Raw genomic sequence first — 16239 nt, 5'->3', positions numbered from 1 at the left:
TATGGGTAACCTACTGCCCTCCAGATGTTGTTGTATGACAAGCCCAGTCAGCCCCAATTCTGATATCCAATGGTCAGAAATGGTGGAAACTGCAATCCAACTGCACCTGGATGTTCAGTTACTGTACATCAGGGGTCCTCAAACTTTTTAATCCGAGGGCCGGTCCACAATCCTTCAGACTGTTGAGGGGCCGGATTATCATTTGAAAAAAAACAAACAAACAAATTCCGATGCACACTGCACATGTCTTATTTGTAGTGCAAAAACAACAACAAGAAGAACAATGAAAGAACAATACAATATTTAAAAATAAAAACAATTTTAACCCAACATACATTTATCAGGATTTCAATGGGAAGTGTGCTCCTGCTTCTGGCCAATGAGATAGTCAAGTTAATTATGATTGTTGTTGTTGTTGTTGTTGTGTGCCTTCAAGTCATTTCAGACTTTGGGCGAGCCTAAGTCTAAAATGTATTTATTTATTATTTATTTATTTACTGCATTTATTTACTACATTTGTATCACACTCTTCTCACCCCAAAGGGGACTCAGAGTGGCTTACAAATTATATGTATAGTAGAGTCTCACTTATTCAACATAAACGGGCCGGCAGAATGTTGGATAAGCGAATATGTTGGATAATAAGGAGGCATTAAGGAAAAGCCTATTAAACATCAAATTAGGTTATTATTTTACAAATTAAGCACCAAAACATCAGGTTATACAACAAATTTGGCAGAAAAAGTAGTTCAATACGCAGTAATGCTATGTAATAATTACTGTATTTACGAATTTAGCACCAAAATATCATGATGTATTGAAAACATTGACCACAAAAATGCGTTGGATAATCCAGAACGTTGGATAAGCGAGTGCTGGATAAGTGAGACTCTACTGTACATACAATATATTATATTATTAGCATAGCACAATATTAGCATTATATGTTACTATATTGAACTATACCACTATACTGTAATATTATTAGTAATATTATATGTAATATAGAATATATAATTAATATTATTATATGGTATTATTATTAGTGTTATATTGTATTACATTATAATATTGTCAATATTATATGTATATACAATATATTATATTATAAAACTGAGGGCGGGGGCCAGGTAAATGACCTCGGAGGGCCGCATCCGGCCCCCGGGCCTTAGTTTGGGGACCCCTGCTGTACATACTCCCTACCCTTGCTATAAGGGTTCATAAACATGCCGAAAATGTGAGGTTTCTAATATCAAAACATTGTCAAAGAGAGAGCAACATATTTTAATAACACTATTTAATGATATCTGATGCTTTATGTTCTTACACCTCTGTATTAAAATACTCTCTCTCACACACACACACACAACACCATCTGTAATTGCATAGTCTAATCCACCTTTTTTAAAAAAAATATAGAAAACTGTTTTTTTTTTTTACATTTAGCTATAATATAGGTCATGTGCAAAACTAGAAAAATACAAATTTCACAGTTAGTCTTTTAAATGTAAAACTAAATTAATTGAGACACAATGCCAAGAAAGTGCATTCTGAATACAATACAAGGAGCATGAAACACCATTATTTCAACACATCAAATTAATCAATGAACACAAAAGAATAATAACCTGAGGTAACTGAACGGCCTTAGAAACACATTAAGACTTGTGCCAGCCAGCTCATTACTGGGACTCGAGTGTAATTTGCTCTGAAAGCCATCAAACTGCCAGTCTGCTACAAGTTTCCAGAAAATGATGCTAATACAATAGTAATATGGCACAGATATTGTACCAGCTCCTGGCACACAGAATTGTGGAAAGTGATTAATTATTGGTTAAAAAGTTCTGGACACATGTCAATCCTACATATCAAAAAGTGCTGTGCCATTTTATTTCTTTGGAAAGCTGTTCACCAGGTAGGTGTTTCAAACCTCCATAGCCACAGCTATGTTCTTGGTGGGTCTGGAATTTTCTCTTCAGTCCTTCTTTTTCATTACAATGATGAATAGGATTCCATGTATTGAGTCACAAATCTTTTGAAGATTGTCTTATATTCTTAATACAATATGATCCATATATCAGTGGAACTGGTATCTGCAGTTTTATCAACTTCTGGCCAAATAGAGCCCCTCTAAGCATTTGCTGGGTCCTGAAGTGCAATTCAATTATATTTATAGGTTGGATACCTTTTATTTAAATGAGGTTCACTATTATTTGTGGTTTTGTGTATCTACCCAAAGTCTAAGAGTATGGATATTTATTTATGTATTATTTAAACTTATATGCCGCCACTCCACTAGGGATATGGGGGTTGTAGTTTCATTCCCTAATGCGTTGGCAATGACCGGGACTATCTAGTGTCCCATCATATTCTTCCTTTGCTTAACAATACCTAGTACAGTATTTATAACAATTGCACCTTCATACTTGAGTATCTCAACACTCAAATCTCTGTCCACATTTGCCATTTCCTTCTTCTTTTTTGTTATGCTAGGCCTCAGTGGCCTTAGATGCTACATGTAAAAGTCATCTTAGTTCTGAGAGAAATGAAAGCCAATTTGGGCAAACCAAATCTCTCAGCAAATCCAAGTGTGGTTCTTTGGAGAGACCTTTTTCCTAAACCAACATGTATTCCATTTTGTATTTATTGCTAGCACAATTGCTTATTTAAAGTGAAGGAAGCCTAATTCCCAATTGTGTGCAACTCTGTGCCTGTAAGCAACGTTCATTGGAATATTCAATGTTGCAGAATAGCTTGGTAGAACAGCAGCTGTTCAGAATCTCAGGGGGTTTTCTTGTAGAGTAGATTAAAGTAGTTCTCAGGGTTTCAGTGCACTTGCAAAGTCTGATCACCATTCGAGTGCCATATCCACTTTGCTCCAGACGTATTTCCCTCCTCGCTTGAGAAACATCTTTTCATCAAATCCACTGAATTGTATAGCATCTTGCACACCCACATCCAAGATAGAGCGGGAAGGCTCTTTCCGCCCATTTACACAGTTCAGAAAGCGCATCTGGAAAAAAATCACAGAGAACAAAATTTTAAGAGCAGATAGCTAATCACAGAGTTGGATAGACGAAACCATGGACTTAAGTCTGGAAGGCCTGAGCAGGATTGTTGATAACAGGATGACTTGGAGGTCTCACATTCATAGTGTAAGTTTGATGACAATTAACAACAACATAATTATTATCCAAAAATTACATGACCTGTAGCTGAACCATTTTATGTTAATGGTAATAGAATGCCCTACTGCAGGGGTCCCCAAACTAAGGCCCGGGGGCCGGATGCGGCCCTCCGATGTCATTTACCTGGCCCCCGCCCTCAGTTTTATAATATAATATATTGTATATACATATAATATTGATAATAATATTATAATGTAATACAGTATAACACTAATAATAATACCATATAATAATATTAATTATATATTCTATATTACATATAATATTACTAATAATATAACAGTATTGTGGTATAGTTCAATATAGTAATATATAATGCTAATATTGTGCTATGCTAATAATATAATATATTGTATGTACATATAATTTGTAAGCCACTCTGAGTCCCCTTTGGGGTGAGAAGGGTGTGATACAAATGTAGTAAATAAATGCAGTAAATAATAAATAAATAAATAAATTTTAGACTTAGGCTCACCCAAAGTCTGAAATGACTTGAAGGCACACAACAACAACAACAACAACAACAACCCTAATTAACTTGACTATCTCATTGGCCAGAAGCAGGAGCACACTTCCCATTGAAATCCTGATCAATGTATGTTGGTTAAAATTGTTTTTATTTTTAAATATTGTATTGTTCTTTCATTGTTCTTGTTGTTGTTGTTGTCGTTGTTGTTGTTTTTGCACTACAAATAAGACATGTGCAGTGTGCATCGGAATTTGTTTGTATTTCTTTTTCAAATGATAATCCGGCCCCTCAACAGTCTGAAGGATTGTGGACCAACCCTCGGCTTAAAAAGTTTGAGGACCCCTGCCCTACTGCTTAACTCCAGACCAAGAAGCGCTTGTTGTTGCATATGATTATACACCAGAGGTTAGAGAAGTTATGCTATGTTTCTGGGCATCAATACTGCCAAAAATAGTAGCTCCTGGGAGCTGTAATCCAAAAATTAACTTTTATGTCAACACTATGCATATTTCCTTGACTCACATCTTTTGGATTTACCATATGCAATTTTTGTTCTTTGATTAACATTTAGGAACAAATGTTGAACAAATGTGATATTTATGATTCCTCATATGATATCTCTATGATATGAATGAGATCCCTTATATTTTCATGCAAGTTTTAGACCCAACCGTAATCTGTCTTTTTAAAACTGAAAATTGCTCTTTGCAGTCCATTTTGCATGGAATGTGATATGACATTTTTATGGGACTGTGGGAACTATATCATTTAAATCAATGTGGCCCAACTTGTGGCCCGCGGGCCACATGCGGCCCACCAATTCATTTTTGTTGGCCCTTGCCCTTCTTACTAGAAAATATTTTAATTATGTAATTTAATATTAATTATGTAATTCGTTTTCTTTCTGGAATGTCTCTGGCCCTCACATTCCTATACTAAAGTTTGATTGGCCCTTGGGTAACTAAAGGTTGGACCACACTGATTTAAATCATAAGCAAAAAGATCAGCATGAAACCATGGAATGCTGGTAAATTTACGTAACACTTGTTTGTGAGAACAATGGACCAAAAATTGGACTAAAGTGAAATTTGTTTCCTGTCTTAAAAAGCAGTATAACATGAGTTCAAAGATGTTTGGAAAATGTCTAATGAATTATTATAAATTATATTATTTTGAAAAACCCTGCCAAAGGACTCAGAAAATGCCTAGAAAGGGCCTTTTGTTGTGCTATAGTGGGTTTTTAGGAAACACACCAGGCCTTCCTCTGGAGTGGAAAAAATACAGGTTTCTTCAGCTGGGACCTCGGGTGGATCACTATAACACAAATTCCCGAAGACCCCCATGGCACATTCACACATAATATTTATACTCTTGGCTTACATCCAAAGCATTTTAAGGCACTACATATTTTATTGGTACAGAAACAGCATGTGAGATGACATGTACAAAAAGTAACTTTTCTCTTAAGCAGGCAAAAAACAACATACTATTCATTTCCTGATCACATGGTGCCCCCTATTGTCTCAATTAGCATCATGCAGGTGATAATGTCTGTATGATCTTACTGACCCCTTCATTCTCCCCTCGGATGCTCCAACTTCTACATGAGGAAGCATCACCTTTGTTTGGTAAACATTGTAAATGAGGCTTTCCTCTCATGGTCCTAAGTAGTTAAGCGATTTTGAAGGAATTTAACAATAATAGGTAAACAGCACAACACTAGCACTGTAAGCAATCCCAAGAAGCAGAGCAACAGTAAAGGGTATTTAATTCATAGGATGGAAGGTAACCAACCCATTAACCAATCAAAGGGGGAACTTGTTCCTTCAGTATTGTGCTATATTTTCTTTTGCAAACTTAACAGCTCATCCTCCACAGAGGTTCCCTCCAATTAGGGTTAGGTAGTCCGGATCGAACACAAGGTACTCAGGATACAATTAGGCCATCATGGTGCTATTTAAAGTACTATTAGACACATAACTGGGATTATAACTATCATGTAAATAGGATGTTGATCAAGGAAATAGGATGTTGACCACCCATACTAGTCCTGCAGATATGGGGCCATAAAATATTTTATTAGCTATTTAATACTGAATTATAAATACACCATACTGATTTCAGTGAGACTTGGTCTGAATCAAGCAGGGGCTGGTGTCTGTTTTCCTAGGGTAAAGTATCAACAAAGTCCTTTGTTCATAAATGAAGTCATATTTTCTAAGTGTGGTTATAGGGTGAATGAATTAATAGTATAAAAAGACTTACGTATTCATCCAGAATTAAGTATGAATCTTTCATCTGTTAAAAGAGGAATAATTAAACTATTTAATGACAACAATGTTATGTTAAAAACATGATTATGACTAATAATGACTCATTTTACGAGACCGGTATAGCTTTTATTTTTGTTTTACTTTCTCATATAACGTAATGGAAACTACAGACAGAAGGCAGCACTCATCTGCACACCATAAGAGCTAGAAATTTGCTTTTCAAAAACATAAAATATATAATTTTAATATATTGCATTCTGTGAGACCCAGCATGGTGTAAGGCTCTGAGTGTTAGACCACAGCTCTGGAGACTAGGTTCAAAGCACCCAGAGCTGTATAAACCCAGAAAGTGTCGTCAAGCAAATCACGTTCTCAGCTTCAGAGGAATCGTACACTGCAGAATCAATGCGGTTTTGACACCACTATAATAGTCATGACTCTATGTTGTGGAATCTTGGGCTTTGTATTTTTGCATTGACACTCTTTAGCCAAGAAGGTAAAACTACAACTTCTGTGACTCGATAGCGTTGAGACATGGCAGTTAAAGTGATGTCATACTGAATTAATTCTACAGCATAGATGTACCACTAGTCCAACACTCAAGCACTACTCCACACCAGCTTTCATCCCTGTTGCTACTCTTCCAAAAAATGGCTGTAAAATGTACATTTTGTTTGCAGCATTCTTCAGCAGTGGAGGTTATGTAACTGCAATTTTGATTGCTATTTAAAATTTAAACTATATTATGCTTAAAAAAAAACAATGCAGCAGAGTGGAATCAGAAAGTTGGAAGACACCACAAGAGCCACCCGTCCAACCCTATTCAGCCATGCAGGAATACACCATCAAATAACTACCAGCAGATGGCCATCCAACCGCTGTTTAAAAACCTCAGAAAAAGAGACTCCATCACACTCCGAGGCAATGTTGTGGATGCTGTTGTAACACTTGTGGCATCCTCTTATTGTCATAAACCTTCTATACTGTTTGGCCCTCTAAGTCTTATCCCAGTGAAGAGTTCTTACAAGTACACAAAGTAAACTTGCAAGCATTCGGACAAATACCCTTTCCTGCCCATAAAACGCTTTGCAGAAACCACAGAAAATAAGAAACCCAGCTATTGTTCTTAGCAAGCATCTTTCAGAATGCTAACAAAATAATTAGCAATTGAGTTCCTAGTACTCACTATTTCACTATTATAATTGTATATTTATATTACATGCAATATTACTAATAATATTGCGATATAGTTGTATAATATAATATATTGTATGTATATATACTTGTAAACCGCCCTGAGTCCCCTTCGGGGTGAGAAGGGCGGTATATAAATGTTGCAAATAAATAAATAAATAAATAAATGCTCTGATAAAATATCTTGCTTTCAGGATGTATGAACACTAGTCATTATAACTTCACCTTTTGGTTAGATTCAGGCACTAAGCATGAGAGACCTTGATGACGCTTAAGGAATTGTTCAAAATCTTCATCGCTGATGACAAATCTTTCTGCTTCTCTCAGAGCATCCTCCCCTGAGTTTTCCCCTTCAATCAGAAGACACTGAAATACCTAGGAGACATCAAGTGGAATGAGTCAGAGAGGATGTTTGCCTCTCACAATTATTGTGGAAAACAATAATGTGTCTGGCTGTCTCTTTCATGGAGGAAAACAGCACTGGGATAACCGCACTATAGTTATTGGAAACTCACTAGTGCAAAGCTGTCAGGCACAAGAGGACACACCCATTGAGTTTTGTTTTTCTCCAAAGTCCCAGAATCCCCCAGCCAGCATGGCCATAATATGGAACATATAGCTATGTCTTCCAATGTTTTTGCCCAACAAGCCCAGCCTTCTGTCTCTACCACTGCTTCTATTGCAATATTTTTAGTTGATCAAAATATTTAAAATAGAGTAATTGATTAACTAACTGGTTAATCAAAAGTAAAAGCAAAACCTGCAGCTCTAATCATTCCAGACACCAGTTTGAATCACTTCTTGCTGCTTTTAGTAATGTTTCAATGTGATCAACTCTTGCAAAATCTTATTACCTACAATGGATACAAATGGAACCTAAGGCAAAATTTAGGAAATAGTGAGATTCAGAACACTTCAAATATGGAACCATGATGATTTTATAAGAAGAATCATTAAGTGCTGATATTTATACACATAAGCCCTGTGTTTGGGATGAATATTACACAAATCTTGTTGTGTATCCCTAGCATGGAAGCAAGGAGGGCTTTTCAGAACATTTTCACAATTTTACTGCCACCTATTGGAAACTAAGGACATTTTGAGATAAACAGTTAAAGTATCTCTGCCAATATGCCACAAGCGAAGCCTAGAAATACAGTGTTTCTTCAATTGTAAGACAGCATCTATTATAAGACACACCCCAATTTCAATACCACCACAAAAGTACATAAGATGCACATGCGATTCTAAGACACATCCAATTTTTAAAGGGAATTATATAGGGAAAAGTGTGTCTCAGAACTGAAAAAATATACTAGTATTCTCCCAGAATTTGGTAGCTATGCTAACAACTGGATTCTGAGAGGTATAGCCTAAAATTTAAAATAACGCCTCTGCTAGGCATAAAAAACCACATGTTACAATTGCCCCCTAATGTGAGCTTTCTCATTTAAAAATTAAGAATTAAAAATGGATGGAAAACACAGTGTTGAGATCACACAGGGAGGCCTTAAGAAAGTCACAAATTAAATGTGCTGGGTCTTGGTATTTTCACATTTTTGCCCAAGGTTACATTTGCACTCATTTTAATGAGTTGATCGCACTGAAACATAGCAGGAAGTCACTTCAATTGGCCTTTCAAAATGTCCAAGGTTATGTAGGGGGCCATTACAACTACCAACTGAGGTATAGGCAATAAATCCAAAGTAAAGTGGGTGGGATCTGATATAATTCTTTCCAGATTGGACGTTTTTCCACTAATCATGCAGTTCTGATGGGAACTGCCATCCAGCCACATATAGAAGGCTAGACTTTGCCCATCCCTGTTGTATGACATTCAGCTCCTGGTTATATGCAATAGGAAGGGAAAAGACATGACACAATGAAATCACTTCATACCCATGCTCTGAAAAGTCATGGAGGAGATATGTAGCAGAAACCCCATGCCTCTTAAAATATGTATCTTATAGAATACAGTATAGAAAAGGATGACCAAATCAATTATACCATACATCATTGTAAAATCACTGTATTGGTGATGCTTTAATGCAGTATGTGGTTTAACCATATTTCAGGGAAGAGTTGAAGCTCAACCACTTAGAATAATTCAAGTGATCCTATGGGCTTCAACTGTGCATATAGCAGTAAGAAAAGTCACTAGCTTCCATGTTCCAAAACAGTGGTTCTCAACCTTTGATTCTCCAGGTGTTTTGGACTTCAACTCCCAGAAATCTCAGCTAGCTTATCAACTGTTAGGAATTGTGACAGCTGAAATCCAAACACCTGGAAGACCAAAGGTTGAGAACCATTGTTCTAAAGCAGTGGTTCTCAACATGGGGTTCCCAGATGTTTTGTGCCTACAACTCCCAGAAATCCCAGCCAGTTTACCAGCCATCAAGATTTCTGGGAATTGAAAGCCAAAAACATCTGGGAACCCCAAGTTGAGAACCACTGTGAAAAAACATAAAATACAAAAGCAAAAAATCTAGTACATGACTAACTGAACAGCTCACATATTTTGCAAAAAGAAAGATTCTTACCTTCCAGCGGACAGGATTTAGAGCTCTGATCTGCTCATTCATATCTTCTTCCATATTAAACCGGTTAATCACAGAGTTGATCTTGAATGCCACCCCATAACATTGGCACCACTGCTTCAATTTATGAAGATTTTCAATGTGGTTTTTCCCTTTTTGCCCACGGCCAATCAAGACATTGACTTCCTCAAAGAAGCTGTCACAAGACACTGCAAGAATGTCAAGATATTCCCCTGAAAAGCAGAGAATACATCAGTGTTCAGCATCAATTACCCACCATTCGCCAACCAGTTTTACTCAGCCACAAACATAGGCTCATTTTCATAGATGTGCATCATTTATCTTACTAGCTTGGAAGGTAGAATTTACTGCTTTAAAACCTAGAGATAGAACATTTTAACTAGAATTACCAAGCAAAGAATGGTCCTGTATTGTGGGAAAAAATTATTGTGATTTCTTGCACATCCCAGAGATAGATACATCACCAGTGGTACACTAGAGATCAGCAAAATCCAGCTCCCATCAGCCCTAGTCAGTATAACCAATAGCAAGAAATGATGGAAACTGAAAGCTAATGTTTCAGACAATCCATTGTTGGGTTATCTATGTGTTCACTTTCCAAGATTTGTTTATATGCTATTCGTGTTTCTTCATGTCTGCTGCAAATTCTGGAGTTACCTAATATCTGCTGAAAGTCCCCAACCCCAATGTCTGTGTATTCTCATTGTTGTGTGCCTTCAAGTCATTTCTATTTTATGGTGACCCAAAGGTGAACATATTGTGGATGTTTCCTAGAGAGAGTTGTTCAGACTTTTGCCATTGCCTTCCTCTGAGAGAGGCTGACTTGCCCAAGGTTACTCAAGAGGTTTCCATGGCTACAAGGAGATTCAAATCCTGATCTTCCAGAGTCCTTGTCCAAAACTCAGAACACTATACCACATTCTCTTGCCTTTCTGTAGCCAAAACAATACCAATCAGAATGGTTAGTATGTGGGTAAGTAGTCACATTTACAGTGGGACGCTGGTATTCATTGGGAGTTTGGTTCCAGGACCCCTGCAGATATCAAAATCAATGGGTGCTTAGATTGCATTATATATAATGGTATAGAAAAACTGCAAACCATATATAAAATCAAGCTTTGCTTTTTTGGAAGGCTTTCTGAAAATTTTCAAAACTTAGATGGTTGAATCTGTGGATGCAGAATCTGTGGATATAGAGGAATGACTACACTTCTTGTTTTATGTGGTTGCTGGCCAGTCAATCAGTCTAGTCTCAGGATACTCCATTCTACTCATTTATGTATCCAAGGTTTGTGTCCCTTCCCCAAATAATGACTCAGTTCAATAAACACATTATACAACGGGCTTGGTAGTCATGGGTCTGTCTATTTGTTTGATTGTAACTTTTAGAGCTCTTTATCAAGGGTTATGGAACAGGCCCAACAACAACAACTGCAACTGCAAAGACTCTGGCACAAGCCAGTAAAGGTGGTCCCAGTAGTGATCAGCACATTGGGTCAGCACTTTAAAACAAGAGACGCTGACAAAATTACCATCTGTCAACTGCAAAAGGCCACCCTACTCGGATCTGCATGCATTATCTGCCGATACATCACATAGTCCTAGAAACAATACAAAAGCCAGCATAGTGATCTTGTTTGCTGTGAACTAATCCTGTTGTATATCAAATGATGATGATGATGATGATGATGATAACAATAATAACTTTATTTGTAACCTGCCCTATCTCCCTGGGGGAGAATGGGAGGAACTGCATATTTTCCATTCTTGTTATAGAAGAAAGATTAAGAGAAGGCAGCATCTAAATCTTGGTTTTCTTACCATAATGTTTAAACCATCTTTCTTTAATCATGCTGCCATTGCTGACAATGCTCACACTTGGCAGCTTCAGCTCCTGTTTGCAAAACTGAACCAGCTTCCCAACAAAGTTGCCTCTCTCATGGAGAAATGGTTCTCCTCCTGAAAAATTTATTTTCTCCATACCTAGAATGTGTCCAAAAGAAAGAGAAAGAGAAAGTAAGTGAAATATATGTTCAAACATGCATGCATATATACACTTATACTTTAGGGCAAGACAGTAAAGAAGAAAAACCAGAAAGTGAACTAAAAGAGCCATAACATCCCTGTAGTAAAGGTAAAGGTTTTCCCTGATGTTAAGTCCAGTCGTGTCCGACTCTGAGGGCTGGTGCTTATCTCAATTTCTAAGCTGAAGAGCCAGCGTTGTCCGTAGACACCTCCAAGGTCATGTGGCTGGCATTACTGCATGGAGCATCATTACCTTCCCGCCTGAGCGGTACCTACTCATCTACTGACATTTGCATGTTTTCAAACTGCTAGGTTGGCAGAAGCTGGAACTAACAGCAGGTGCTCACTCCGCTCCCGGGATTCACACCTGTGACCTTTTGGTCTGCAAGTTTAGCAGCTCAGCGCTTTAACACACTGCGCCACTGGAGGCTCCCCGACATCCCTGTAGAATTTAAAAATAATGTAGAAATAGATTTATGCTATTGACCCGAATTATGGTGGGCATAAATGACTGGGAGATAAAAGAACTCTGGTCTGAAGCTGGGGATATTGTCAAGGCAGAATGGAAAAAAACTCTTAAAAGAAAAAGAAGCAATAGGTGGAATTTTTCAAGTAGTTAAGGACAGACAAGAAGCAAAAGTGAAAAGTAACTGAAATAAAGTCCCGATGCAACAGTTCAGTGACCTGGGCATAGGAACAAGGATTACTTCTATCATAATCAATGCAGAAAAACAGAACAACAAAAAATGAAGAACAAGAGCTCTCTTTCACAAAATCTGAGAAATCAAAGGGAAATTTAAACTAAGAGTAAGGAGGCTCTATGACCTACAAAAAGAAAACATTACATGATCAAGAGGAAGGACAACACAAACAGTATGCAGAAGAAATATATAAAAGAGACGAAAGAACTACAGATGCATTCAAGGAAGAACCATGGGAAAATGAACTCCAGTTTTAGAAGGTGAAAGGGGAGCTGCACTCAGAGGAAAAATTGCCAGGAACAGGTGCCATACAATGAGCAAAAACAAAATCTACTCTAATTCTAATTAAATTCGGTCAATAGATATGGAAACAGTAACATTCCCCAATTCTGGGCACATAAGCTGTGGAATTGATGCAATTTGACATCACTTTAACTGCCATATCATTTTATGAGATCTTTAGCCTTCTCTGCAAGAGTGTTGGTGCCCCATCAAACTACAACTCCCAAGATTCCACAGCATAGTGCCAAGGGAGTTAAAGTGGTGTCAAACTGCATTAATAGCACAGTGTAGATGCACACCCTGTTTATGCCAGACTGAGATGTAGTGAAGATATGTAATGAATATTTTCTCCCTCCCTCTGCAAATGACCTCTGCTATGTCCTCTCATCACAGGCAAAAGTGGAGCAGGTCCCAAACACCACATGTCCTCCAACATTTCAGATTTTAAAAAAATCCCAGGACATCTGGCCAAGCCACATCAAATTGTGTGATCATTAAAGAGGATCACACAAGCCAGGAGAAACTGTAGCCACTGACTTTTGCCTAGGGATGCATCTACATTGTAGAATGAATGTAGTTTGGCACCAGCTAATTGCAGTGGCCCAATGCCACAAACTCAAGGTCTTTAGCCTTCTCTGCCCGAGAGGACTACTGCCTCACCAAACTACAACCCTCATTATTCCATAGCACTGAGTCAGACCAGTTAACAAGTGTTAAGCTGCATTCATTCTACAGTATAGGAGGCACACCATGAAACATTGTAAGCGCAGCATTTTTTATCACGTCAGAAGTGACTTGAGAACATACTAAAAGTCGCTTCTGGTGTGAGAAAATTGGCTGTCTACAGAGATGTTGCCCAGGGGGTGCCTGGATGTGTTACCATCCTGTTGGGAGGCTACTCTCATGTCCCCAAAAGCTACAGCTGACAGATAGGAGCTCACCCTGTCTCCCGGATTTGAACCGGAAACCTTCAGGTCAGCAAACCAACCTTCAGGTCAGCAATTCATAGCACAAGGGTCTTTTTGAACCTCAGAATGACAACCTATGTGATTTCAAATTCAATGACTTGAATGATGTTAAAACAGCTTTAAAATCATGGGTCACAAAGCAAAATCCCGAATTTTACCAAAACGGTTTTGATGCCTGGGTTAAACAATGATGCAAATGCGTACACATTGATGTTGACTATGTTGAACTGTAGTTTTGAGTACAGGATAGTTCAGGCTATGATCTGTAGAAACTTCTGCTGTGATAAGTTCAGGCATAACGTTTTTATGACACAGGAGGCAAAATCTTTTGACCCACCTGCGTATATCAGTATCTATCTATCCATCCATATATTTTCTTGTACTTAAACTTGAAAGTGTACCTGTTCCGACTTACGTACAAATGTAACTTAAGAACAAACCTATGTTTGTTGGGTTGCTGTGAGTTTTCTGGGCTGTATGGCCATGTTCAGATTCTCTCCTGATGTTTCACCCACATCTATGGCAGGCAGCATCAGAGGTTGCGAGGTCTGTTGAAACTGGGCAAGTGGGGTTTATATATCTGTGGAATGTCCAGGGTGGGAGAAAGAACTATTGTTTGTTTGAGGTAAGCGTGAATGTTGCAATTGGCCACCTTGATTAGTATTTAATGGCCTTGCAGATACAAAGCCTGGCTGCTTCCTGCCATCCTTTGTTAGGAGGTGTTAGCTGGCTCTGATTGTTTCTTGCCTGGAATTCTCAGTTTTTTGAGTGTTGCAGACTTTATCAGAAGCATTTGAAGATGGGCGTGCATCTGGTGAAGTAGACTCGTTGTGACCTCATCACACTAGATAAATAATCCACTTAAATCCGGTTTCTGCCTCCTGCAGAATTCTGGGATTTGTAGTTTAGGGAAGAGCCCTGAACAGCCTCACTAAACTACAAACTCCAGAATTCTGCAGGAGGCAGAAACCGGATTTTAAGTGGATTTTTTCTCTAGTATGACCTTTTCCTACAAACCTCTTGTGTTCAGTTTCAAAGGTGCTATAAGATTTCTTTGAATGGTGAAACAGACTAACATGGGTAAAACTTTGAATGCTCCCAGTAGGACTGCCACTCGTAAGTGAACAATCATTCATTTACATAATGAATCCTGACCATAGGTCCTTTTGTAGCCCAAGCCGTGTGCCTGCTCAGGTTTAAACTGCAGATGTACAGATGAGGTCTGGCTGTCAATTATTTGAATACAACAATTGGCACCCTTTGGTTTTGTATAGATTTTCCAGAGAGCCTTACTTAGAACAATAACTTGTGTTCTCAAGCCTATCTTGACACTATAAAGACAGGATAAAGACCTCTGTACAAATACTCAAGATAAATCAATGGCCAAAATGGATGCACTTTCCAGTGGGCTCAGATACCAATTGATTCCTTTGGCTATACAAGAAAAAGGGCAAGTTGTTGCATCTGACCATGCGATACATCAAGTATTTTGACCATTGGACACATGAACATCTAGACAGCTGCTGGCCAGTGAATCAGGAACATTGACACACAAAAGCATTTGACTGCAATGGAAAATATGAGGGACATTTCAAATACCAAACTAAATGGCAGATCTGATAACTATTTAAAAATCAAGAGAGCAAATAAAGAACAACACAGAGAAAACAGGGGAAATCCAGACAAGAAATGATCAGGGCTAGTTAACACCTCCCAACAAAGGATTTCCCCAGCCAGGTTTTGAAGCTGCAAAGCCATTCCATGCTAATCAAGGTGACCAACTGAAACATTCACACTTGCCTCAAACAGGCAATAGTTCTTTTTTCCCACCCTGGACCTTCCACAAATATATGAATCCCACTTGCCTAGTTTCCAACAGACCTCACAACCTCTTGAGGATGCCTGCCATAGATGTGGGCAAAACGTCAGGAGAGAATGCTTCTGGAACATGGCCATATAGCAAGGAAAATTCACAGTAACCCAGCCCCCTTGTCTCCCTCACCGGCCTCCTTGAGCAGGCGGAGCCCCCGCTGGGCTTCCTCCAGGGGCAGCACGAAGGAGGTCTTGGCCGTGTGGAAGCAGAAGCCGCACTGGTAGTTGCATTGCCGGGTGAAGTGGTAATTCACGCTCAGCGGCACCAGGGGCGGCGGCGGCGGCGGCGTGGTGGTGGTGCTGTCCTCAGGCGTGGCTTTGGCAGGGGCGGCAAGCGAGGAGGGGCGCCGCGGAAGGGCGGAGAGCCAGAGGCAGGTGGGCGCCAGGTAGCTGCTCCAGAAGGCGGCCAGGGCGAGGCGCAAGAGGCGCAGGAGGCGGAGCGGAGGGGCCAACATCGCGGCGTCCCCAGAAGCGACTCAGGAGGCTCTGTGCCTGGGAGGAGTGGCACGCCGCCTTTTGAGGCTTCGCGATAACGGGACGCATGTGACCCTCGCTCAGGGAGAAGAGGGAGAGGAGGAAAAACCCAGTTTCGGTTTCCTCTTCCCCAGCTGGGGACCCAAGGGGAGGCTTGTGTAAACAGGCTTCAGTGGAGACACGGAGCCTCCGGTGGCCTAGGGGATAAAAGCCTTGCGACTTGAAGGTTGGGTTG

At 39.2% G+C, this 16239-nt stretch overlaps 1 protein-coding gene across 1 annotated transcript; it reads right to left on the bottom strand.

Annotated features, from left to right (window-relative positions):
• Positions 1-229: 229 nt before the first annotated feature.
• On the bottom strand, positions 230-16117 carry rsad2 (radical S-adenosyl methionine domain containing 2). The gene is made up of 6 exons (XM_003215411.4): positions 15661-16117; positions 11504-11665; positions 9665-9894; positions 7350-7499; positions 5923-5955; positions 230-3013 (listed from the first exon to the last, which is right to left on the bottom strand). Exons 1-6 carry the CDS (start codon positions 15983-15985, stop codon positions 2849-2851), a joined length of 1065 nt encoding a protein of 354 aa, XP_003215459.2. The 5' UTR covers positions 15986-16117; the 3' UTR covers positions 230-2848.
• Between the last annotated feature and the right edge of the window lie 122 nt (positions 16118-16239).

The sequence above is a fragment of the Anolis carolinensis genome, chromosome 1 (assembly GCF_035594765.1).
Source record: "Anolis carolinensis isolate JA03-04 chromosome 1, rAnoCar3.1.pri, whole genome shotgun sequence".
NCBI classification, from domain to species: Eukaryota; Metazoa; Chordata; class Lepidosauria; order Squamata; family Dactyloidae; genus Anolis; species Anolis carolinensis.
Note: the sequence above shows the minus strand (reverse complement) of the source record. Positions and strands in the feature narration are given on the sequence as shown.